The 23,199-nt window shown below is 45.5% G+C and overlaps 2 protein-coding genes across 7 annotated transcripts in view; one reads left to right on the top strand and one right to left on the bottom strand.

The window, feature by feature from the left end:
* LOC142001406 (discoidin, CUB and LCCL domain-containing protein 1-like) overlaps window positions 1-617 on the bottom strand; it is a 74,733-nt gene extending 74,116 nt beyond the window's left edge. For all 3 annotated transcript variants that reach the window (XM_074976587.1, XM_074976590.1, XM_074976592.1), the window contains exon 1: window positions 482-617. The gene's annotated coding sequence lies outside the window, so the exon portion shown is untranslated. The remainder of the gene's footprint in view (window positions 1-481) is intronic.
* On the top strand, window positions 597-19,496 carry GMEB1 (glucocorticoid modulatory element binding protein 1). Of its 4 annotated transcripts, none has more exons than XM_074976596.1 (10): window positions 597-619; window positions 3,916-4,080; window positions 5,787-5,899; window positions 6,915-7,039; window positions 11,631-11,734; window positions 12,278-12,435; window positions 13,803-13,931; window positions 14,798-14,935; window positions 15,536-15,658; window positions 16,698-19,496. In XM_074976596.1, exons 2-10 carry the CDS (start codon window positions 3,953-3,955, stop codon window positions 17,399-17,401), a joined length of 1,722 nt encoding a protein of 573 aa, XP_074832697.1. In that variant the 5' UTR covers window positions 597-619; window positions 3,916-3,952; the 3' UTR covers window positions 17,402-19,496. The 4 variants fall into 4 exon arrangements, with proteins under 4 accessions (XP_074832697.1, XP_074832698.1, XP_074832699.1 ...); XM_074976597.1 differs by lacking the exon at window positions 597-619 and adding an exon at window positions 982-1,218; XM_074976598.1 differs by lacking the exon at window positions 597-619 and adding an exon at window positions 1,202-1,307 and having other exon boundaries at window positions 5,817-5,899.
* Window positions 19,497-23,199: the final 3,703 nt, after the last annotated feature.

The following is a 23,199-nucleotide window of genomic DNA, read 5'->3' as shown; positions in this document are numbered from 1 at the left end:
AGGAGACGGGGGTGGGGTGGGGTGGGGTAGTGCCCTTGCTTGCAACCTCCCTCATGCCCCCTCCCCCCACGCCCAGGGCAGGGTCCTGGACCATCACCCTAGAGCAAAGCAAGTCTGCGATAGGGGTGATCCCCAGTGAGATGGAGATGACCCCTGGGGGGTGGAATGGACCCCCAGGGCACAGTTCCTGTAATCGCTTCGAGGTGAGATAGGTCTGTGGGATGGTACTCAGAACAAGGGTCTCACGTGATCCCCTAGGGTTCAGGCAGGTCTGTGGGGTGCCCCCCCAAGTAGGGGTCATACAGGGTATCCCTAGAGGTGAGGCAGCTCTGGGGGAAGCGCCTGGGGGGTCGGATGCCCCCCAGGTCAGAGGTTCCGGCTAGCCCCTTTTCCCTGGGCACACAGCACGGCTAATCTTTGGGCGAAGAGGGCTGGGGGCACTGCAAACCCCAGAGAGCTGCACAGCCCAACGGAGCAGTACCCGGAGTAAATAGGTCCGCGGTCCCTTTAAGGCAGGCGGCGGCCGGAAGTGCCGGAGACCGAGCGATGTCGCGGGCGCGGCTGTTGCGCATGCTCATTCCTCCCCTCCCCCTGCCCCTGACTCGGCCGCTCGGAGACGGTAAGGGACGGAGGGCGCCGCGCTACGGGAGCCGGGAGGGGCCAGGCCCGGACGCGGAGTGCGGAGGTGGGGGGGTATGGCCGCAGTGGGAGGGGGAGCCCCAGAGCGCGCCGCCGCTGTACGTGCCGCCGCCGGGAGAGGGACGTCGCGCCGCCGCGGGGGGGGGAAGGGGGGTTGAGTGGTTGCGTCCGCTCGGCGCCCGCCCGCCCGCCTGCCTGAAGCGAGGGGCGGGAGGAGGAGAGGCCACACCCCTTCCTCAGGGGAGCCCCGCCCCCTAGCCCCTCCGCGGGGGCAGCAGAGGGGTGGGGGTGCAGAGGCCACCCGCGATCGGATTTGGTGCCTCTCTTACCCCCCGCTCATCGGCGAAGGGAGATGGTGACCTCTGACCTCCAGCTTTTTGGGGGCCAGGGTGGTGACCTCTGCCCCATCTGACCTTTGTGGTGTGAAGAGGGGATGGTGGCCTCTCCTGCTCAGGGGTCTAGGCCAGCGATGGCATGTGGGGGACTTTGTGCTGCCCCAGGCCTGCCGGGCTGGCCAGGGAGCAGCTGTCCGAATCTCATATCCTCTTCTTGCTACACCAGGTGAAGAGGAAGTCTGAGGTGTGCAGCCTGGGCCCCTACTAGTAATACCTCCTGCTTCTCCTTCCCCCACCCGCACACACATGCCCTTTGGACGTCTGGCTGGGGAGGTAGCATCTTATTTTCTCTAGTCCTTATGGGATGACAGGGTGACTGGGGTGGAGGGAGGGGCTCTTGCTCTCTGATGTCCTGACTACTAATGAGTAAATGGTGGTTAGAGTGGAGGCTCACCCCCATGAAGGTAGTTTTTGTCTACTGCCCACGTAGGTGTGAAGAGGGCTGGCCATCTTCAGACCCTGTATGTGTTAGATTATAGAGGCCTTGGGATGGAAGGAGGATGGGCCTTTTTGTATGTGTTTGCACCAAACTGGGGAGTGAAAGGTCTGTATGTAGTGAGCGGATGGATTTTTTTTTTTTTTCATTCCAGAGATGGGTATTTTCCTCATGACCTTGACTAGTATAGATGGATGAGTAGTGTTCGGCTGGGTATGTTGAGTCCTGTGTTGTCCTGACTCTTAAAAAAAAAAAAAAAAAAAAAAGGCATCCCACAGACCTGACTCAGCTCTAAGTGATCATAGAAACTGTTCCCTGGGGATAGGAAATGTATGTCCTTCCTCCTAAGACAGGTGTAGGATTCTAGCACCATTTTATCTTAACAGCCAAAGAATGAAATGAATGGGGGGCTCGCACCCTCCAAAGCCTGACAACGGAAAGGTGAATATTTTAGGGATTGTGCACCTCCATGTGGATGAATGAAGGATGAGAAATTTCAAACACTGACCTTGGCTGCAGGGGTTTGTGAGACTAGTTAATAAATGTGTGATGCTGAGTTTAATAAATTCAGCCCTAGACACCACTAAACATTGCACCCAAGAATATACAGCCTCTGTATACAGCATGGCACCAAATCCGGCTGTATGTCCGGCACACGTGTAGTGGGAGACCAAATACCAGGTGCAGGACTCTGCCATTCCTAGAGCATTGATAGTACCGAATGGTGGGGAGTACAGATGCTGTTAGTGACACACATGCCAGCTCCAGAAGCCACTGAGTTTCGTCCTCTCAGGAGACTTCACTGCAGACTTTGTCTTGTCTGTGCCCAAGTGACTCCTGGTAACATCTGACACTAGGGGCTTTGATAAGCTATGAAGCTCCCAGAGTTCCCTCTTACAGAGACTGCAGATCATTTTCCCCCTAGACACAGAAAATACCTACTTAAGCCAAGGAAATCTTGAAAACAAAGGAGAACTGCTTTGGTAGCTGGATCCTGCCATTTTCTCCTTAAGCAATGGATGGTGCATCCTATGCAGCTGCTGTCTTACATGTCCACTGGTCCCACCACGTTTCCATTCTTTGCTTCCTTCTGGGTTGCTTCTCTGCCTAGCCATGCTCTGGTCGGTCCCAAAACACACTGCAGAAACAGGATAAGCAGGGAGTTGAAGCAAATGATGTCTTGGTAAGTTATGCCTTACATTTGGATCTAAATAGTGTCAGGCTTAGACTCAGCCTGATCTCACCTGGTGAGGAACACCAGAGTGGAAGGTCTGCCACTGAGAGGACCCTGCTTCTAGCAAGCCAATGGTAAAAACCTGGGTCTCTGTGGAGAGGAACAATTAGTGTTGTGTAGGCATACAGGGAGGCTATTCCAGATGCCCCATCGTGCAGAGGAGAAGGTTCTCAATTAAAAGACCTTGAGACTGGGGAAGAGCAGCTAGGGTGCCAGCTCCATAAGATGAGGTAGAGAAGTAGCTGGTTTCTGAGATAGACTGGTGCAGATCAGGTTTTAGAATGAAGGAGAACAATATTGAACTGGATCCAGGATCATTTTTAACAAATTACGTAATGTGGCATCCTCTCTCCCTGCTTTTTAGGCAAGGTGATAAAAAAAAAAAACAATTAACTCCTCCAGTAATAAAATGACGTGTATTTTCCCACATGAGCTCTAGAGAGCATTCCAGCAAAGCACAACAAATACCCAACATGCTTTCAATAAAACACCAAGATCTTTATTCCCATCCTTCTGCAACTTGTCTTTGATGCTAGGATCACAATCTTACAGTTTCTCTTGGATGTAGTGGAAAAAAATCTGGTCTGCGCATTTTTCTGGTGATAAAAGATTATGGCATCAGAATGCCTGCTAGGAATCTTGCAACTAAGGAAACAAGGGAATTAGCCCCATCTTAGAAACCTGTCTCCCAGCACACTCATGGCTGCTGCCAAGTCCAAGCATGTGGGTTTGCTCTGACGCTGACCTGACTGGCATTGATTTTGCAATGATTGATTATTAAACTGCACAGTACAGGTAAGTCTGCACTGCATTCTGTCTTCTATTAAAATACATGTGACTATAGTACTGTAGGGTTCCATGTTTTTTCACTGATGCCAGATCCAGTGTTCTCAGTTGCTTGCTCTGCAAGCTGAGAGGTATTATGGTTTATGCATTCCCATCATCAGAAGCCCAATATCCCTTCTCTTTCATGGCAGACCTTGCACTTCAGTTTGCTTTTGCAGCATAGAGGAGTTTTATCAGCAACTAATGCTCCTCTTCACGTGCTCTGAGATTGAAGATCATTCTTCTGTAAGCTTCTCGGCTCCCATTAGTCCAATACTGTGTTGTTAACTGCAGCAGGACTGCTGGCTTCCATTTTGACACCAGAGAACATTCTTGTTCTTCCCATGAAAACAAGGCAAATAGATACCTCTGCTTGTCTGCTACAGCATGCTTGCCACCCAGCCTTTTGACTGCATGTGAGAGATGGCAAATGCCGAAGTGAGCGTCCCTGTGGGGGATGTGGTGGTTGTACCAAGCGAAGGAAATGAAGGGGAGAACCCAGAAGATACCAAAACCCAAGTGATATTACAGCTACAGCCAGTGCAGCAAGGGTGAGTGATCCATGTAACTTTGCCTATTCTAAAATATCTACATGCATGGTAGTGCACAGGTGTGGGAAGGGGATAAGTGTGCAGTGTGGTGTGTGACCTAAGGTTTGCCCATTTTCATCATGCTCTTTAAGGGGATGTGGACTGGACTTCTGGAAGGGACATACTTTTACTGATTTTGTTACACAAGTCTTAGATGAAGAGAGAAAGTATAACTGATTAAATTGTCAACCTTTAACAATGACCTAAAGTAGTTCACCTATATAATAAGGTAGTGGCTTTAAGGCGCAATATCTTTTGGACCTTCTTGAGCTAGAAGCAAGACCTGGTGTCTCAGAGGGAGCTGAGAATCCCTTCCCTTTCCAATGGTTCGGAACATAGAAATCGCCTTACTGGGTCATATCTAGGCCAGTCAGCCGTGTGACATGGGCTAATACCAAATATCTTATCAGGAGGTGCAAGTAATCTCCATAATGACCAAATACGGAGGAACCGGCCCATAGGGGAAACTTTTTCCTATCTTCAGGCAGAGATTAGTTTATGACATGAACTGTGACAGTCTGTATCCCTTATTTTGGAATCATATCCTGTGTGTTTGGATTTTCTAATTATTCCTATATAGATATCTGACCCTTTTTTGAATCTTGCTAAACTCTTGGATTCTCAGTGTCTCATAGCTGTGAATTCCACAGATTTGTGTTTTAAAAGAAAAAAATTGTAATACCTCTGCTTCTAGTCCCAATTGGTCGTGAGATATTAGACCTTAAACTTATCTTTCAAGGACTAAATTACCGCTTTTTCTGTTTAGTTTGTTGTATTTGGGGTCACATGCTAGGCCCAACACTATGGTATCTGAGCTTTGTGCCAGTGTAATAACAGAACAGGGGAATTCCACATTCCCTGATAGGTTTTTGGACTGTTTTCAATGGCTGTTCAGAACTTAGAATGTTAAAACAACACCTGGGGAGATTAATAGGCTGAGTGCAGGTGGGCAGGTAAAGGGGCATAATAAAAGCAGTTGATCACATGAAAACCCCCATTTGTGTGATAATGTATTTACCTATACACATACACAAACATCTGTGCTTGCTTTGGGCCTTTCCTACTGTGAAATATAATAAAAGCAGGGTGTTAAATAATGGCAGCTGCACTAGAGGGCAGTGTATTATCGTACCCTACACTGGCAATCTCTGCCTAGTGACAGATGGCTTCCACCAGGTACAAGTCTTTTACTCAACTACAGTGCAAAAAAACATTTGTGCAACACGAACTGGGATTTTACATGCATAGAAATCATAGCATACAGAGTGGGGATTTACACAGGTAGTTCCACCCTTTTGCTATACATATGGCAACTGAATCTTTCAATCTCAAGGAAGTTAAACAGGGATGCACTGTGCTGTATGTGCCTGTCTGATATTGTAAGCAAAGGGACAGCGTAAATGTAAATCAGAGAATTTACATTCTTACTGGTAGAGCAGTGTGAGGGCAGGGAATATAGTGTTGGTAACAGCTGTGCATGTTTCAGTCCCTGTTGACTTTGTTTTCTATTCAAGTCCCATCCCCTTCCCTATTCCTGCCCCTTCCCCACCCCACTGCCCAAAAAAGTTTGAAAACAAAAGATTTTGTCCCTACGGGACAGGTAATAAAAAATGAAATGAGTTTTTAACCCTGTGATATGAATCTTAATTTTTCCGTGATTTATATAGTTTGTTTATCGATGGACACTTTTACAACAGGATTTATGAAGAGGGCTCTGAGACCAGTGCCGCTGTAGTGGCTGTAGAAACACATACCATACACAAGCTAGAAGAAGGGATTGGTAAGTTGCTATTTGACATAGGCAGAAACACATCTCCTGCAGAATTATTTATGGTTGGGTTTGCACCTTCAATATGTTGGGTTTCTCTTGCTGCTGGGATAAGCATTTGGGGATGTTGTTTCCCCTGCTATTGTCCAGGATGTGGAGTGCATTGTCTTGGGGTGTTTCAACCTGGATCACTAGTGTTGGAGTCTGGATACCAGCGTGGGGACAGGGGGTAACCTTATTCCACGGTAGTCAATTGCAAAACTTGCATTGACTGCAGCAGAGCCAAGAATTTGCCTTTTTAGGCCTTTTTGGTGTATGTATGCCAGAAAGGCAGTTGTACAGTGTTTATGTGAGCAGAGAATCCCAGCAGGAACTATCTGAGCATCTGTGGCAGTCCCTGTCGAACTGTTGGCTTCTAGTTTTATATGGAATGATACACGATAAGGATTTAGATTAAATATAATGAGGTGAGCATGCAAGCTCTGCAGTGCTTCCTGCCAGCCCAAGGAGCAAGAGCCAAAGGGGAAAGTTCTCTCCTCAGAATCACACAGTGGATCATAACTCTAGTATTCTGTATGGACCTCCTGTCAATGTCAGTAGAAGATCAGCACCTGCTGGGAGCAGGTTTTTGGAGCAGAGAACCACTGCCTAGATACTAGAGCAGAACATTATCTTCTATCTTATATTTAAAAACTGAGTTCCCCACATGGCAGGATGTGATGCTACTTCCTGACCTGCTGGTGACTTGTCTCAGTGCTTGCATTGGGGGGATTTTGATACTGTTGGGGACCACTTCAGACAGATTCTACTAATCTCTACATTTGTCTTTGGGTGTTGGCATTTAGAAGTAAGTCCCCTTCTGCAAGAGAATGGATCCACTAGCTGCATAGGCTTTATGGGGCTGGGAGGTGTAGGAGGCATATTGTTGAATTAAGGAGTGTCCTACTTGCTGGAGGGTCCCACCTCTGCCTTTGGGGTTTGACTCTCATTAAGGAAAATCTCATGTTATCCATGCTTCTGCCTGCAGATCCCAGCACCATTGAAACCAACGAGGAAATTGAGATTGCCTACCCCATCACCTGTGGGGAGAGCAAAGCAATACTCCTCTGGAAGAAGTTTGTCTGTCCAGGAATTAACGTTAAGTGTGTCAAGGTAACTTGTTTCCTATAGAGTAGCCCAATCTCCTTTGCCACTTCCCCTCTATGCTCACTGAAGATGGGACTGTGGCAGGTTATCTTCTTTCTTCCAGTGTATTTTTCTTTCTCAATTTCATCTGAGTCTTTACACAGGGGTTTGTTAAATTTGCTGTGGCAGCATTCAGGGCCACAAACATGGGAGTGGATTTTGTCACTGTGAGAGGCAAGGCTAGGAGCCAATTCAGATGAGTAGAGCATTCTCAGCACCCTCATTTTTTCTGAGCTGTCCTCAATCTCTATTTAAAGTCCCGCTTTGTCTTTCTTTTCTTCCCTCAACTTTCCTTGGAGCCATGTTATGGTGGTTTTCCAGGTTGCTCAGGACTGTGTGTAAGTGACTGACTTGGTGATGCTTAACTGGGAGTGAACTCATTGACACCAGCAGCTTGTTAGCCACCCAAATATTCCCCTCAGGGCTCTGCCGGCCCTCACTTTGTCTTGCAGATTAACAATGGGTGTACCTGAGCCTTGTCTCTGAATGCTCACAGAAAATACCTGTCAAAACAAAAAGCAGTCAAGTAGCACTTTAAAGACTAGCAAAATAGTTTATTAGGTGAGCTTTCGTGGGACAGACCCACTTCTTCAGACCATAGCCAGACCAGAACAGACTCAATATGTAAGACACAGAGAACCAAAAACAGTAAGCAAGGAGGACAAATCAGAAAAAGAAAATCAAGGTGAGCAAATCAGTGGGTGGAGGGGCAGGGGGAAAGGTCAAGAATTAGATTGAGCCAAGTATGCAGACAAGCCCCTTTAGTGACTCAGAAAGTTCCCATCACGATTTAAACCATGTGTTAATGTGCCGAATTTGAATATAAAAGCCAGCTCGGCCGCTTCTCTTTCCAAAACGGTGCGATAATTCCTCTTCAGTAACACACATACCTTTAGGTCATTGACAGAATGCCCCATTCCATTAAAATGTTGACTAACTGGTTTGTGGATCTGGAGTGTTTTGATGTCTGTTTTGTGCCCGTTGACCCTTTGTCTAAGGGAGTTAGAAGTCTGTCCAATATACAAAGCATCTGGGCATTGTTGGCACATGATGGCATATATGATGCTAGTAGAGGAGCATGAGAAAGTGCCCGTGATTCTGTGAGTAACGTGGTTAGGTCCAGTGATGGTATTTCCAGAGCAGATATGTGGACAAAGCTGGCAGCGGACTTTGTTGCAGGGAAGGGTTCCAGGACTCGTGTTCCTGGGGTATAGACTGTGGCTGTTAGTGAGGATCCTCATGAGGTTGGGAGGTTGTCTGTAGGAGAGAACAGGCATGTCACCCAGGGCCTTCTGGAGTGTAGCATCCTGATTAAGAATAGGTTGTAGGTCTTTAATAATTCGTTGATAAGCTCTCCTCAAAGGACCATGGTTTTCACCAATTCGCTTCTCTCAGCTGAATGCCATCCACAATATAACATCACAACACTCAGATATATTATAGGGAAAACAGTCCAGTGTATTGTCAAAGGCTAAGATTTAAGAGACTGTGAGGAACGATAGTGCAAACAGAAATAGTTACATATGAAGCAAAACAATAATACACAGCCTGGGCCTGCACTTGTTAATGGTTACCTTTCCTAGGAGCACGTTGGGGGTGAGCATTTGGAGCCTGGGCAGGAGGGAGGGTGCAGGAATTGCAGCCAATGGGAGCAGCAGAGGAACAGCCTCCAGGCCAGCACTTCTCTGCATTGCCATTCCCCCAGATAGGGGCTGAGGAATGCAGAACACAGAACCACTTCATCCTTCTGCCAGGCAGAGCCCACAGACTAGATCCAGCCTTGGCTTTCCTGGATCTGGCCCACGAGGCTCGGGGCTCCCCCACCGCCATAGCCAGAGTGCCAGCACAGACTCCCAGCTGCCGGGGAGAAAGCTGAGCCTCATGGGACAGGTTCAGGCAAGCCGGGTGCCAGATCTGGCCCATGGGCACTAGGTTTGCCATCCCTGCTCTAAAACATATTTTAGGTGCATGAACGCAGCCCCTTAAATATATTGCATACATACATCTCACCGTGCTTATGGGGATCAGTACTTCATATGCTTTCATTAGAGGCTTCACGTGTCCCTTTTTGAATAGACACTATGACAGGAGTGCCTTAGGTAGAGCACGGTTGTTAGGTCTGATAGGAGCTGCTGTTCTTGAACAGTGGATCCTTTGACACTGAATATTGGAGGGGGTCTTAAGGTCACACCTGTCATTGGTGAATGTTCCTGAAGTAGCACATGCTCCTCTATGACATTCCTGACGTGCTAGGTGGGGAAAAGGAGCCCTGTTCTCATGCTCCTTAGCTCACAATGTGATAAGCTAACAGCTGAGCCATTGAGGCTAATGCCAGAGTGCTCTTCTGTCTGTTCAAGCAAATGGAGCAGGCCAGAAACACTAAGTGCAGAGCTCTGCGGGTCCTGCAGCTGATGTACACTTTGTGGCTTGAATGATTTATTGCTTGATTTTTTTTTTTTTTCCCCCGAATGGCTGGTCTCAGTTATTGGTGGGTGGAGAGGTGAAGTTGATGGTGTTTCCCAACCAAAAGGCTCGTAACAAATGGATGGTGCAGTGTCATTTGGTACACAGGACTAATTCAGCTTAGTGTAAATGAGGTGTATGCATCACTTTAAACTGCCATATGCTTAATTAAGGGAGTTAAAGGATTAGAAGTATGATTTAAGGGTGGCGAAAAGGATAATTTTGTAAAAAATCCATTTGAAGCACTCATCACGTTATATCTAGGAGGACAAAGTAATTAACAGAATTTGGTAGAAAAAGTAAAATAAACAAATAAATAAATCAGGTTTTATTTACCCTAATCATTTTAGTGTTTTAATTTGTATGCTGGATACCTTAAAAAGAGGCCAGTTCCCTGATTTCAAAGTCTGAATCCAGATCCAAGTTGATTTGGATCTTTATTACAGGTAGATTCAAATATAAATGGGGTTTACACTTTTCCAAAGTTCCAGGTGTTTTGGGTTGTTCTGATACAGGCCCTTGCAGAGAGCCTTTTCTTTTGCAAACTCAGATCTAAATCTATATCTGCCTCTGAAGTTTGTTTATGAAACTTTGGTTGTAGCTTATCTCAAACATATTGTTATTTATAAACCCAGTGCTGCTTCATTGAATTAAATGTTAGCACCTTCAGTTCAGTGGGAGCAGAGACAAGCCTTATTTACTGTACAGCATATGCCAAACAATCTTCCCTCTTATCTTTTTCATCTATGTGAGGAATACATTTTTAGGTGTACCAAAGCATGTAAAAATGTGCATCACCAGCAAAAACAAAAAACTTTACCTGTAGCCACGCTGCTAATCAGCTGGGTGGCATCTGAATCTTTTCTCTGTGACTGAACAAGTGCACAGTTTACAGGGAACACTGATGCCCAACCAAATTCTTTGTTGCACGCAACCAGAAAAGTCATTGTGTTAGCCCAATGTATATCTCAGTGCAGAATATGACTAACATCCTCTGATTGTGGTATGAAAAGTTACGTTGTTCAATCTAGCAGTAAAAGGCATAACACGATTCACTAGCTGGAAATTAAAACTTGACAAGTGCACAATGGAAATACAGTGTATATTTTTAACAGTGAGGGTAATTAGCCATTGGAACAATTTACCAAAGGTGGTGTTGAATTCTTCATCACTGTCATTTTTTGTATAATTGAGATTGGCTGTTTCTGTAAAAGCTCTGCTTTAGGAATTATTTTGGGGAAGTTCTCTGGCCTGTGTTAGACAGGAAGTCAGACTAGAGAATCACATTGGTCCATTTGGCCATGGAATCTGTCAGTCTGGGTAACTGGGAACAACTACCACTGACTTCAAAGGCAATTGCATCTCTTATGGTAGGAATTTTATTCATGGACTGTAAAACTACCTTTAACTTTGACAAGTGCTAGGGAAAGTGCTCTGGGCTTGATCTGCTTGGTCCACCTGCTGAAAAGTCATAGTAGATCCTCGTGAAAGTGCTGGATTGTTTTCTACGTTTGTACCCAATCACATGCTTCAGGGAGTGAAATGTTTTCCTGGAAGAGGTTCAGAAAGAAACTGTTGAACTGTTGGTTAAGTGTGTTTTGGGGAGGTAGCAGTCTACTTCAATGGCAGCTACTGTTAGAGACAGGATATAGGGCTAGAAGAACGGATGAAAGGACTCTAGTTGTGGAGTGTTCTAATGCAGGGGTGAGCAAAGTGGGGGACAGGCCACCGGGCACAGCACAATTGACTGCTGGGTCTCAGGCTCATTCATCTCATTAAAAATGTTGACATATGTTACTGTTTTAGACACCAATTAAGACACATTTAGACACCAGTTAATAAAGTTTTTACATTCTACAGACTTACTCTCTTACATGTGCTAAGAGGGGTTTGTTTTTTTCTCATACGAACATAAATGAAATTTTCATCGGTTTGGATTACATTAGACAGGTGGGTAGAGAGGGCTGCTAATTGCAGGGATGAAAAGTGGGGCCCAACATAAAAAGATTGTTCACCTCAGTCTAATGTAAAAAATATCCCTAGTTTCGTTGATCTGTCCTGCCTGTCTGAATTCTTTTTTGTTGTTGTTTTTTAGTTTAATGACCAGTTGATCAGCCCTAAGCACTTTGTTCACCTGGCTGGCAAGTCTACCCTAAAGGATTGGAAGAGAGCCATTCGCCTTGGAGGAATCATGTTGCGGTACGACTGCTCACCGTTGCGACCAATTCAGCACGTCCTCAGTGCAGTGACAGAATCACGTGCAGGCATTTCATCTGCCTCTGTGTCTTCAATACATGCCAGTTAAATCTCTTATCAAGAGAAAGTGGATGGAACAGCAGCTCCCTTATAATGTGGGGGGCAGCAGCCTGCAGGACCTTTGGGGTGAAATTCTGGCCTTGTTGAAGTCAGTGGGAGTTCTGTGATACACTTCGCTGGCACCAGGATTTCACCTTGTGTCCCAGAGACTGAGGCGAACATATACAGGGAGTATAGCATGGTATTTGATGGGGTATAAAGTCATTGTCACGGGGCCAGAACCATGTATACAGAGTTGGGGAATGGAGACATGAGGGTCACTGTTTTATAGTGAAGATCTTTCTGGGGGACTCATAGCAGAATGATGGGTCTTTTGTTCTGCTTTCTTCCCATATTGTCATTATTGTACCTCTGACCTTTCAGTTTCTTCAGGCTGAAAGCCAAGCTGAGTTTTTTGCATGGTTCTCTCCCCATTTGTATGCACAGGAAGATGATGGACTCTGGGCAAATTGACTTTTACCAGCACGACAAGGTTTGCACCAACACCTGTCGAAGCACCAAATTTGATCTCCTGATCAGCAGTGCCAGAGCACCAGTGCCGGGGCAACAGACAAGTGTGGTGCAGACTCCCACATCAGCTGATGGTAGGGGACAGAACGACAACTAGAAATGCCATGTCTGGTTCTGTAGCACTCCCCTCCTCTTTCCTGTCTCTTGCTCGCTGAGACAGTCCTATTGTCTCTGCTTTCTGTGTGCAGTGCTTCACACCTCGCTCCTGCTGCAGTCCCAGTTTATTTTTATCTGCCCCCAGGGTGCTTCTAAAGATTCCTGGGATGGGTGACATTTCCTGTTGCATCTGGTGGGAGTGGGGATCAGTGGGATCTAGCAATGAACTGTAAGATTCAAGGTGGGGCGCAGCCAGCAATGCACTGGTGATGGATACAGACAGCTTTGGGACCCAATAGAAAATGGCTGGTAACTTACATCTTGGAAAGCTCTGTTCTAAAGTACATGGGTGTGGAACTCAGAACACCACATGAAAAAACAGTTGAGAGAGGCCTGCTTGCAATGGTTTTCCTGAGACATGTCCCATTTGCAGGTGTATTGTAGGGCCACGTGAAAAGGAGCATATTGGATTGCTGGTGGCTCAGACAAGTATTGAATGGGTCTTTTTACTCTGAAATATCAACAAACAACATTTAAAAATGCAGCCAGCCTGGATCTAGTTCCAGCTCCTTCCTCTGGCAGCATACTTCCACCTGTAGCTGTAGCAGTTTGTCCTGTTTTCCACATACTGTGCTTGGCAACTTTGTACCTTTAGCTTTTGGTACCATTTACATATGTTATGCTTGTGTTCTGTACTGGTGTTGCCATTTCAGGTTGGTGCTTAGAATAAAAATGAAAAACTAAAGTCCTCCTACATTTAATGTTGTTTAGAAAGTCAAAGAATGAAAGATTCTGGGTGGAGACTCAGTAGTACCCATAGCAGTTTAATTATGAATGCTGAAATGAGGATGATCAAACCTCATACTTCATTGTATGTGCAGAGGTTAGGAAGGAGATTTCCTCCCTGTTGTACATTATCATGCAATTGACTAGGTTACTTTCTTTGATGTCTGAAGTAACAGCCAGTGTGTATGGTGTGGTGCCAGTCATGACAGAGCAATGCTCTGATCTGATATCACAAGTCCTATATCCCCAACATGACAAGTCAGGGAAATGACTGACCAGTTTGCTCCTTCTGTCCCCCACCTCCTTTTTCTGATCCTTTTACATCAGGATGGGTTTCTGGTTAACTCTTTGGATTGTGGGCAACTTTTCATCCAGAAACCCTAGTGTATTTATAGATGTGGCTCCACTGACAATAGACAATATCTGCTTTTAGCTAGTTTAGTTTATAGCTACAAATAGCCTGAGAATGAAAAAAAAATGTGGGGAGTAGAAAATAAAGCTGCTGATTGGCATGTGAAATTCGTGGTACTGAATTCACTGCTTCTGGGCCCTTTTGCAGGGAGCATCACTCAGATCGCATTGTCTGAGGAGAGCATGGAGGAGGGGATTGAATGGAACTCTGCTCTGACAGCTGCTGTCACCATGGCCACAGAGGAAGGCATCAAGAAGGACACAGAGGAGATTTCGGGTAAGTGCATGCTGCCTGTTGGCTATTCCCTGCCTCCGGTCCAGATTTTCTGAGTGAATTTAAGGCTGGTGAAAGGTTCCAGATTTCCAGCCTGGAAGACTAAAGCCTCCAGGACAGGTATGACATAGGCAGCGGTAGTGCAAGTTTCCCTTCTCCTCTGCAAACACGCCTGGTGCCTGCCCACCACAAGTGAGTGGGGAGGTTGGTCTGTAAAGCCCATTCAGTCTTTGGCATCTCTGCTGAGATGAGCAAAACAAGTTAGTTAGTGCTTGTTATATTATGGTGACTCTTTATGAAATAGACTCTGGTCTACCAGAAGCTGGGCAAAGACCCACCACTCATTTTCCACAGGCTTGTGAACAACTTCAGACTAGCGTCATGTTCAGTCTCTAATGGCCATGGGTGGAATCAAGCTAGTGACCTAGAAGCAAAGCCCTCTGTAGCATATCACCAGTTCTCTGAGCCATCCACTTTCTCCCTGCACTATTGTTACAGGTGCTTCACTGGCTCTCCTGATACCAGTCCAGAAGCTTAGGCAGAGTTCCCCAGGCCAGCAGGTGAAGACCATAGGCTCTGTATCTTGTGCAGACAGGCAGAGGTAGTGAAGTACTGCTCTTAAAGTCGTAAGCTGTATGAAAGTCCTCACTAGTGATGTTTACTTCCCAGATCCATTTTTTTTTTTTGTTTTTTGTTTTTTGCATGTCATGTCCACCCCGATGGCCAGATTAGAAGCCGGCTTCCAAAGTTACTGCTGCTTGACAGCGCGCTGCTCTTGGAACACTTTTAATGTAGCCTTGTGGGAAAATACCAAATGCTTGTACGTGTCGAATTCTTCTCCCTCCTGTCTCTTCCTCTTCCTGTGCCAGAGGACACGCTGATGTTCTGGAAAGGAATAGCTGATGTGGGGCTGATGGAAGAGGTTGTTTGCAACATCCAGAAGGAGCTAGAAGAGGTGCTGAAAGGTGTGCAGCAGAGGCTCAGCCAGTCTCCCTTCCAGATCACAGGTGGGTGGGAAGCTAGAAGCCTCTGTGTTGATATTAAAAGATTACTGGGAACCTGACTATGGTCAGAGAAATGAAAGTAGACTTGGCCCCATCCTACTCAGAGAATCTTCTCCATGTGTCAAATTCTCTTTTTAGTTACGCCCACAATATTTATTTATTTATTTATTTATTTTAATTCACTCTTTGGCAGCTAGATGGAAGTTTCCAAAAGTCAGATGTAATGGAAAGACTTGTGCAAATTTCGCTGTTGCTGGAGCGTTAATGACACTGCCAGTTTATTGGCAGCAAAATTATGGGTTGGCGGTCTAACCACGTAGTTGCATATGCAAGTGATGCTTTAATTTGTAGTTATTCAGAGCTGCTTGAGTGGCATGCCTTTATTTTATTTATTTTTATATGAACAGATTTGTTCCATCATTGGGAATGCCCTTCCCAGCCAGCACTCCTGGAATTGCACTCTGGAAAAATTAAGAACTTTTTCTAGGCAGTGCTAGAGGATTTTAGGCATAATAAATAAGTCTCGCCTCCTTGGCTCCTTGACTGGAAGCTCAGAACAGCAAAGGAACATTAAGCACTCACTCATGTGGGGTTTCATTGCAGATGCTGCAGTCCTGAATAATGTGGCCCACACTTTTGGCCTGATGGACACAATCAAGAAAGTTTTGGACAACAGGAAGAGCCAAACGGAGCAGGGAGAAGAGCAGTTCCTTTATACTCTAACAGGTAGGATCAGTACCTGGAAAATTCTGTGTTAATGAACCTTGCCATCCCCTCACAGTTCTGTAGAGCTGATGTGACTCATGCACTTTCCTGTTTGACTTAGCATTTGTTCAAAGCAATATGTTGCTTCCTTTATTTAAAACCTAAATTTGCCTTTGTTCCATATGCCAGCATGTGATTGATGTTATCCTGTGTCAAATTATTGGCCTACTAAGTCATGTAATACATGCATGGGAATCTCCATGCATTCTAGGGATCAAGCAGGAATCCCCAAAGTCTTTCTGTAGCAATGGGCTGTTGACTCAACATGTTAGGGTGTGTGTACTTTTAGGTATACCTGCTGCCGAGGGTAGGATACTGACCTGCTGGACTTCTGATCTGCTCTGCTCCGGCTCATGCTTCCTCTTCTTATTTTCAGTTTTATCTCCCAAAGATCTTATCAGAGCGATGTTTGTGCTGGAGACTCAGCTTCGGGAGTGGCCCTGGGACTCCCACTTCCTACAACAGCTCATGAATGTCATCCACCCCGAGATGGTACCCAGCCAAACTCAGGAGATAACACTTGCTTCCACACTCTCTCCACACAATGGCATCCACCTTCTAGGAAGTGAAAATAAGGCCATGAGCTGATAAGTGGAGGTAGATAACTGGTCCAGAATGGAGAGACAAGAGGGGAATCCCAAGAACCTTGGTCTTTAACTCTCCATTGCATTGCACCTTATGCAGCCATTTACACATGCCTCGTGGAGGTAAAAAACTACCAGATCAGAGAGGCAGTGTTCTGCATGCAGTCTGCACTGATGTGAATGACTGCTGAAGATGCAGTGTCATAGTCATCCTGTCCCCCCTCAGTATTGAACAAAGCTTTGTCCAAAATAGATTGAGGGGAAACAGGTGACTGGACATCTGAGATGCCCCTCTGCAAATAAATAATAAGTGGCACTAGATGCTGCTGATTCTACGGAGCCCCTTTGAGTTTCTCCCTCTGTTTCTAGCGACTCCAACTTAATCTGAATATGCTGCATTGCCATTCTTCTTGCAGACCTGGAACGCCAGCTGGAGGAGCAGAAGAAGCTCGCTAGAGATCAGAAGATGAAGTCTCAGACAATCCAGAATGTGGTGCTGATGCCAGTGAGTGCTCCAAAACCCCCTAAGAGACCCCGTTTGCAGCGCCCGGCCTCAGCCACAGTCTTGAGTCCTTCTAACCCTGTCCAGCAGCCTCAGTTCACAGTCATCTCACCTATTGCCATTGGACCTGTGGGACAGCAATTCTCGGTGGGTAACATTCCAGTGGCAACCCTCAGCCAGGGTTCCAGCCCAGTGACTCTCCACACCTTGCCATCCTCACAGCTCTTCCGATACGCCACTGTGGTGTCATCCTCCAAGTCCAGTTCATCTGACACAGTGACTCTCCATCCATCCTCGAGCTTGGCCCTGCTGAGCTCAGCCGCTATGCAGGACAGCAGTGGCCTGGCTAACGTGGCCACAGTGGTGAACCCTGTGGAACTGGTGGCTATGGAGTCTGGCCTGACCTCTGCCATCCAAGCTGTGGAGGGCACCTCAGAAGATGGACAGACCATCATAGAGATAGACCCAGCACCTGATCCTGAAGCAGAGACTGAGGACTCAGAAGGCAAAGCTGTGATTCTGGAAACTGAGCTGAGGACAGAGGAGAAAGTAGTGACAGATATTCAGGACCATCAGCACCAGGTGCACAATGTAGAAATTGTTGTCTTGGAGGATTAGCAAAGGAGACAAATCTCATTGGTGGGATGGGTTGGGGTTTTTGGTTTCAACTTTTATTTTTACAGCCATCCTGTTAGTTTCCATGGATCTCTTTCACTTTTACAATCCATTTAAAAAGAACAAAAAAACCAGAGAAAAATGGAGAAACTTGGAGAGACCCAAGAAAAGGCTCCATCTCCATGGAGTGCTGGACAAAAACAACAGTTTCTGCAGGGAGGAAGGAGAAGTGATTCTGCAGACCAGAAGGGAAGAGCACCTCTCCTTCCTGAGAGTGCACGATGATACAGTCCATATTCTTGGTTTTGCCCAGGTCTGGTCATTTCTAGGACTATTTTATTTTAGAGAGACAATATGGCCAGTAACTGGAACGCTGATCTTACTGTTAGAAGTGGTTGATGATTTGCTTTGGGGGAAACAGGTACCTCATTTTTATTTTTTTCCCAGGGAAGGGAATTCTGTCCACCTTCTCATTATCAATTATGCTGGTATTTTGCCTTTGCAAGGAAGCAGCAATCCTGATGTTCTTACAGTCCCTTCCCCATTTTTTGTTTTGTTTTGTTTTGTTTTTTTGCTTTGCTCTTCTTTCCCCTTTCCAGATCTGATGCCTGCTGAAGTGTTAAGCTGCTTTTCCCAGTTTTGGGTTCTGCCACCCAAACCCTGCTTCTTCCTGGCCTTCTCTCACACTGGCCTGGTTAGTTTCTTTGCCATGGGACACTGTTGCAAAACACTGATTGCTTAAGCCTTGTGCATAAAAGAGAAAAATCAACCCCTTGGCAAAAACATAACCCTCCCTGTACCATAGCACTGACCTCCTGGATGTAGAAAGAGTGTATTGTGCTGTTGCTTCCTGGGAGAGCTGGACTCCTTGGGGCAGGAGCCTCCTCTGTTTGCACTGCATGCTGGAAACTCTACTTGCTAGTTGCTACCTGTTGCTGTGTGAGCTTTTCCTTTTTCCCCGAATCTATTTGCAGGATTAGAACTGGCATATTATTTTAGCATTGTGACTGCCTGGGTTCCCCCTCCCCCACCACTTCTTTAGTGCAGGGCTCTTTTGTTTCTCTGTGGGGTGAGGAAGGGAAGGAGGGAATCTATTTTTAGTTCAGCTGTTGAATTGTGGGGAATTGGGAGGGCTGGGGGAAGTCTGCTTGGTTGAAATATATTAAGCAAAACAGTAACAACAGAAATAGACCCAGGGGAGCAGGTGTGTGGTTATTTTTTTTTATTTTATTTTTTTTCATTAAAAGAAAAAAAATTAAATTCATCTAGATTGTTTATTAATGGCAAGGACTAGTGTGAATTTGTTGTTGGTATTTTGAACAGCACCTCAATCCAGATTGGGGCCCTGTTTTGCAAAGGACATGGAAAACAGTCTATGACATATAGCACTTGAACTGTAAATAAAGGTTGAGAGAAAGGAAAAAGTATTAATTAGAGCCAGAGGCCTTAAAGGCCTGATTTTCCACTAGACTGCAGCTTGTCTCTTCTGCCTGGGGAAGTGGGGTGTATAATGTCACCATTCGCTGTTGGCTGCACTTTAAACCCACTCTGCAAGGATATAAATAACATCATTTGCAAGGGAGGTAGAATTGGGTACTTTTATGCCCACATCTGCACAGGTTTTCTTAACCAGAGCTGGTAATTGACCCCAGATCTCTTGAGTCTAGTCCACAGCTTTAAGCACAAGAACATCTTGTTGCAGTTCCAGGGTTAACTTCATCACTCACCTCTCCTCTGGTCTTCCTTGGGGGCACTGTCTTAAATGGGTGGGGAGCCTTTGAGTCAGGGGCCACTGACATAGAAAAATCAGTTGGAGGCCACACAAGTGGGGAGTGCAGAAGATATCCCAAAACAGAAAAAACATCTCACTGATATAGTCCCTCGCTGAAAATCAGAAAAAAAAGGAGACACCCCTCTCATTGCTCTCACATGCCAGCCTCAGAGGCTGGGAGGTGGGTGGCCAGGGCTAGCACATTTTGTGGGTCCCTGTGAGCTCTGGGTTAGGGCCAGAAATGAGGGGTTTAGTGTGGGAGAAGGCTGCCAGAAAGCAAGCTTGGGCCGTGGGGTCTGGGCAGGAGGCAGGGGTGCAGAAGTGGGCCTGAGATTGGTGGGGGTCTGGGCAGAAGTGGGTTGCAGCAGTGGATGGGGCTGGGTGATCTGGGTGGGAGTGGTGCAGGAGTGGGCTGGGGATTGGGGGATCTGGATGGGAGGGGGAGCGCAGGAGTGCTGTTAGGGGTTCAGGGTCTGGGTGACATGGGTGCAGCTCACCCATGCAGCACCCCAGGGATGCACATGGCTCTGTGCTCCCCGACACTGCTCCGAGGCACTGCCCTCCACTGCTCTGATTGGCCAGAATTCCAGCCAATCAGAGTAGCACGATAAAGCCTTCAGGCAGCACTGATGTTCCCCCTCTCGGCTGGGGGAATGGCAGCAAACCTTGGGGGGCTGGATCCAGATCGCAGGCCAGGAGTTCCCCAATCCTGCTCTTAAAGGTTTCTGGCTTCCTAGCCATTGCCTCCCTCAGGCAGAGACCCAGTCTCTCTCCCTCCAGATGTAGGGGTTTAGGCTTGCAGTCTGTCTGCACATCACTGTGTTTTCCCCAGCAGGGCTGACCAGGATCTAGTACCTGTGATAAACTTTCTCTAGAGGCTCACTATAGGGCATGCCAGTTACTGCCCCTTCACAAAGCAAAATAAGCTTATTTTTAGGAAGAAATCATGGCAGAGAAAACATTAAAAAATAATGAGTTCCTAATCACGTGCAAAACTGGCACCAGAAGTCACTGATCCATTTTATTAGGCCCCAGCAAGTCCTCCTAACCCAGAGGCCAGCAACCGAAATATCAAGAACCATTTTTTCCAACTTAGTAAAACATTCAATAATACGACAGCCACAATAAATGTGAATACGAGTTAGTCCTTAATAAATAACATCAGACCATACTTTTTGTAACCCCTATTTTAAGAACAGAGCTCACACAATGATTTGTAATGTGATACATGTTTACTGCAGGACATTCCCAAACTTTTAACATATTCTATTTCCTCACACTTTACATGTGTGTTTGCATCACTGTCTTCCTGACCTTCACTCCCAAGCCTTCTCTCTCTCTGGAGGACACTGAGGGAGTGTTTTGAGATCACATATTGTTTGGTATTTACATATGAGTTGTTATTTTTGGGCTTTTAGACGTTCACTGTTTATCAGAAATAACCAGGAGGTTTTTTTTTTACTTTGCGATTACAGTGTTGGACACCACAAAGAAGCCCTTAAAGAGATGCATGTGGCTCTGGAGCTGCAGGTTGCAGACTCCTGGTCTAACCCTTCTGCAAAACAGCCAAAAGCTCTTGTCTGTTTTTTGGAATCAATACGAAGGTCTTATGCCAGTTTAAATTCAGTCTTTTTACAACAAAAGCTCTTCCTTCATCTCAGCAAACCCCGCTTTCAGCCAGCACATACAAACTACCTGAAGGACTGTCCTCTCTGTGGTTATTTAGAGTTGCACCTACTAGCTTTAACCAGCCTCCCACCTCCACTATTTTTAGTTCCTGAAGGAATTATGGGAAACCCATGTCCCTATCCACACAACTCCTGACCCAAAATGACACATAAAGTGCCTACAAATAAGCACAGGAAAGACAGCCTGAATGGAGAGCTAGATGCTGTAGGGAAAATGGAAAATTACAGTTGGATCCTAGGAGCAACTAGAAGAAAATTGGGGGTGGAATCTTATCAACAGTTGGCTGTCTATAGAAAAAAATGCAAGAAGTATGGGAAATAAACAGGAAAAACTGGAAGTTTTAGTACACATGCTAAATTGTGACTTACTTGGCATCACAGACTTGGTGGGCTAAGTCTCATGACTGGAATATTGATGTAGAGCAGTCAAGCTTGTTCAGGAAGTACTGGCGATAAATCAGGGAGGAGGTGTTGCGTTATACATCAAAAAGATGCACTTGTTCAGCAGCCCAAAAACAAATGGAAGGCAGACCAATTAAAATTCTGTAGGTAAAGATAAAAGGGGTAAAAAATAGTGGTGACATCATGGAAGGGGTTTGCTACAGATCACCAAATCTGGAAGAAAAGGGAGTGGATAAGGTACTTCTAGAACAAATAACAGAAATATCCAAAGCACAAGATCTGATGGTAATGGGAGACTTTTAATTACTCAGACATCTGTTGGAAAAAATGATGCCACAAAACACATTTCCAGTAGGCTTGAGGGCGTGTATTCTTTTGTTTCAGAAAATGGAGGAAATCACCAGGGAGAAAGCCATTTTAGCGTTAATTCAGACTTTGGCAACAAATCTACAGGTGGAAGGTAATTTGGGCAAAAGTAACCATGAAATTATAGATTTCATGATTCTAGGGAAAGGTAGGAGAGAAATCTGCAGAATAAGAGTCATAAACTTCAAAAAAGCAGACTTTAACCAACTCAGAGGTGGTTTGTAAGGCCTCAAGGGAAGAAAATTTAAGGGAAAAAGGAGTTCAGGATAGCTGGCAGTTTCTCAAGGAGGCAATATTAAAGGCACAACTACAAGCTATTCTGATGTGAATGAAAGATAGGAAGAATAGTAAGAGGCCTGAAAATCAAGAAGAAATCCTAGAGCAAGAGGAAATATGGATCAATTGGTAAGGAGGCGTACAAAAGAATAGCACAGCATATAGGGACAAAATCAGAAACACTAAGGAAGGAAATAAGCTACCCTTTGCAGGGACACTAAAAGCTGTTTAAAAAGTTCTTTAAATATGTTGAGTAACAAGGGAAAGAGGAATTCGTAGATTCTATGCTTAGGAAGGAGAACTAATAAGGTACTGTCTCAGGAAGATGAAGGCATTTAGTGCCTATTGCTTGAGACTTGTCTGAAATGGTTAATGTTGACAAGATACTCAAAACAAATTTTAATAAAGGAGAAGCACTTTAACAAGCCCAATAGGGAAAGAACAGGTTAAAAATATTTAGGTAAGTTAGATATATTCAAGTAAGCATGGCCTGATAAGTTAAATTTTACAATACTTCAGGAATTAGCTGAAGAAGTTTGGGAACTGTTAGTGATTATCATTGTCTCTGAGGAGTAGCCATGTTAGTCTGTAGCTTCACAAAAAAACCAAGCAGTCCTATATCACCTCCAAGACTAACAATTTTATTTATTAGGTAATGAGCTTTTGTGGGTACAGTCTGATGAATCATAGAATCATAGGGCTGGAAGGGACCTCAGGGGGTCGTCTGGTCCAGCCCCCTGCCCAACGCAGGATCAACCCCCACTAGGTCATCCCAGCCAGAACCTTGTCAAGCTGGAACTTAAAAACCTTGAGGGATGGAGAATCCACCACCTCTCTAGGCAACACATTCCAGTGCTTCACCACCCTCCTGGTGAAGTACTTTTTCCTAGTATCTAACCTACACCTCTCCCTCTTCAACTTCAGACCATTACTCCTTGTTCTGCCATCTGATACAACTGAGAAGAGTTTCTCACCCTCCTCTTTAGAGCTCCCCTTCAGGAAGTTGAAGGCTGCTATTAAATCACCCCTCAGTCTTCTCTTCTGTAAACTAAACAACCCCAAATCCCTCAGCCTCTCCTCATCGGTCTTGTGCTCCAACCCCTTAATAATTTTTGTTGCTCACCGCTGAACCTGCTCCAGTACATCCACATCCTTTTTATACTGGGGAGCCCAAAACTGGACACAATATTCCAGATGTGGCCTCACCAGTGCTGAATAGAGGGGAACAACCCATGAAAGCTCATTACCTAATAAATAAAATTGTTAGTCTTTAAGGTGCTAGAGAACTGCTTGTTTCA

This window comes from Carettochelys insculpta, chromosome 24 (genome assembly GCF_033958435.1).
Source record: "Carettochelys insculpta isolate YL-2023 chromosome 24, ASM3395843v1, whole genome shotgun sequence".
Lineage (NCBI taxonomy): Eukaryota > Metazoa > Chordata > Testudines > Carettochelyidae > Carettochelys > Carettochelys insculpta.
Note: the sequence above shows the minus strand (reverse complement) of the source record. Positions and strands in the feature narration are given on the sequence as shown.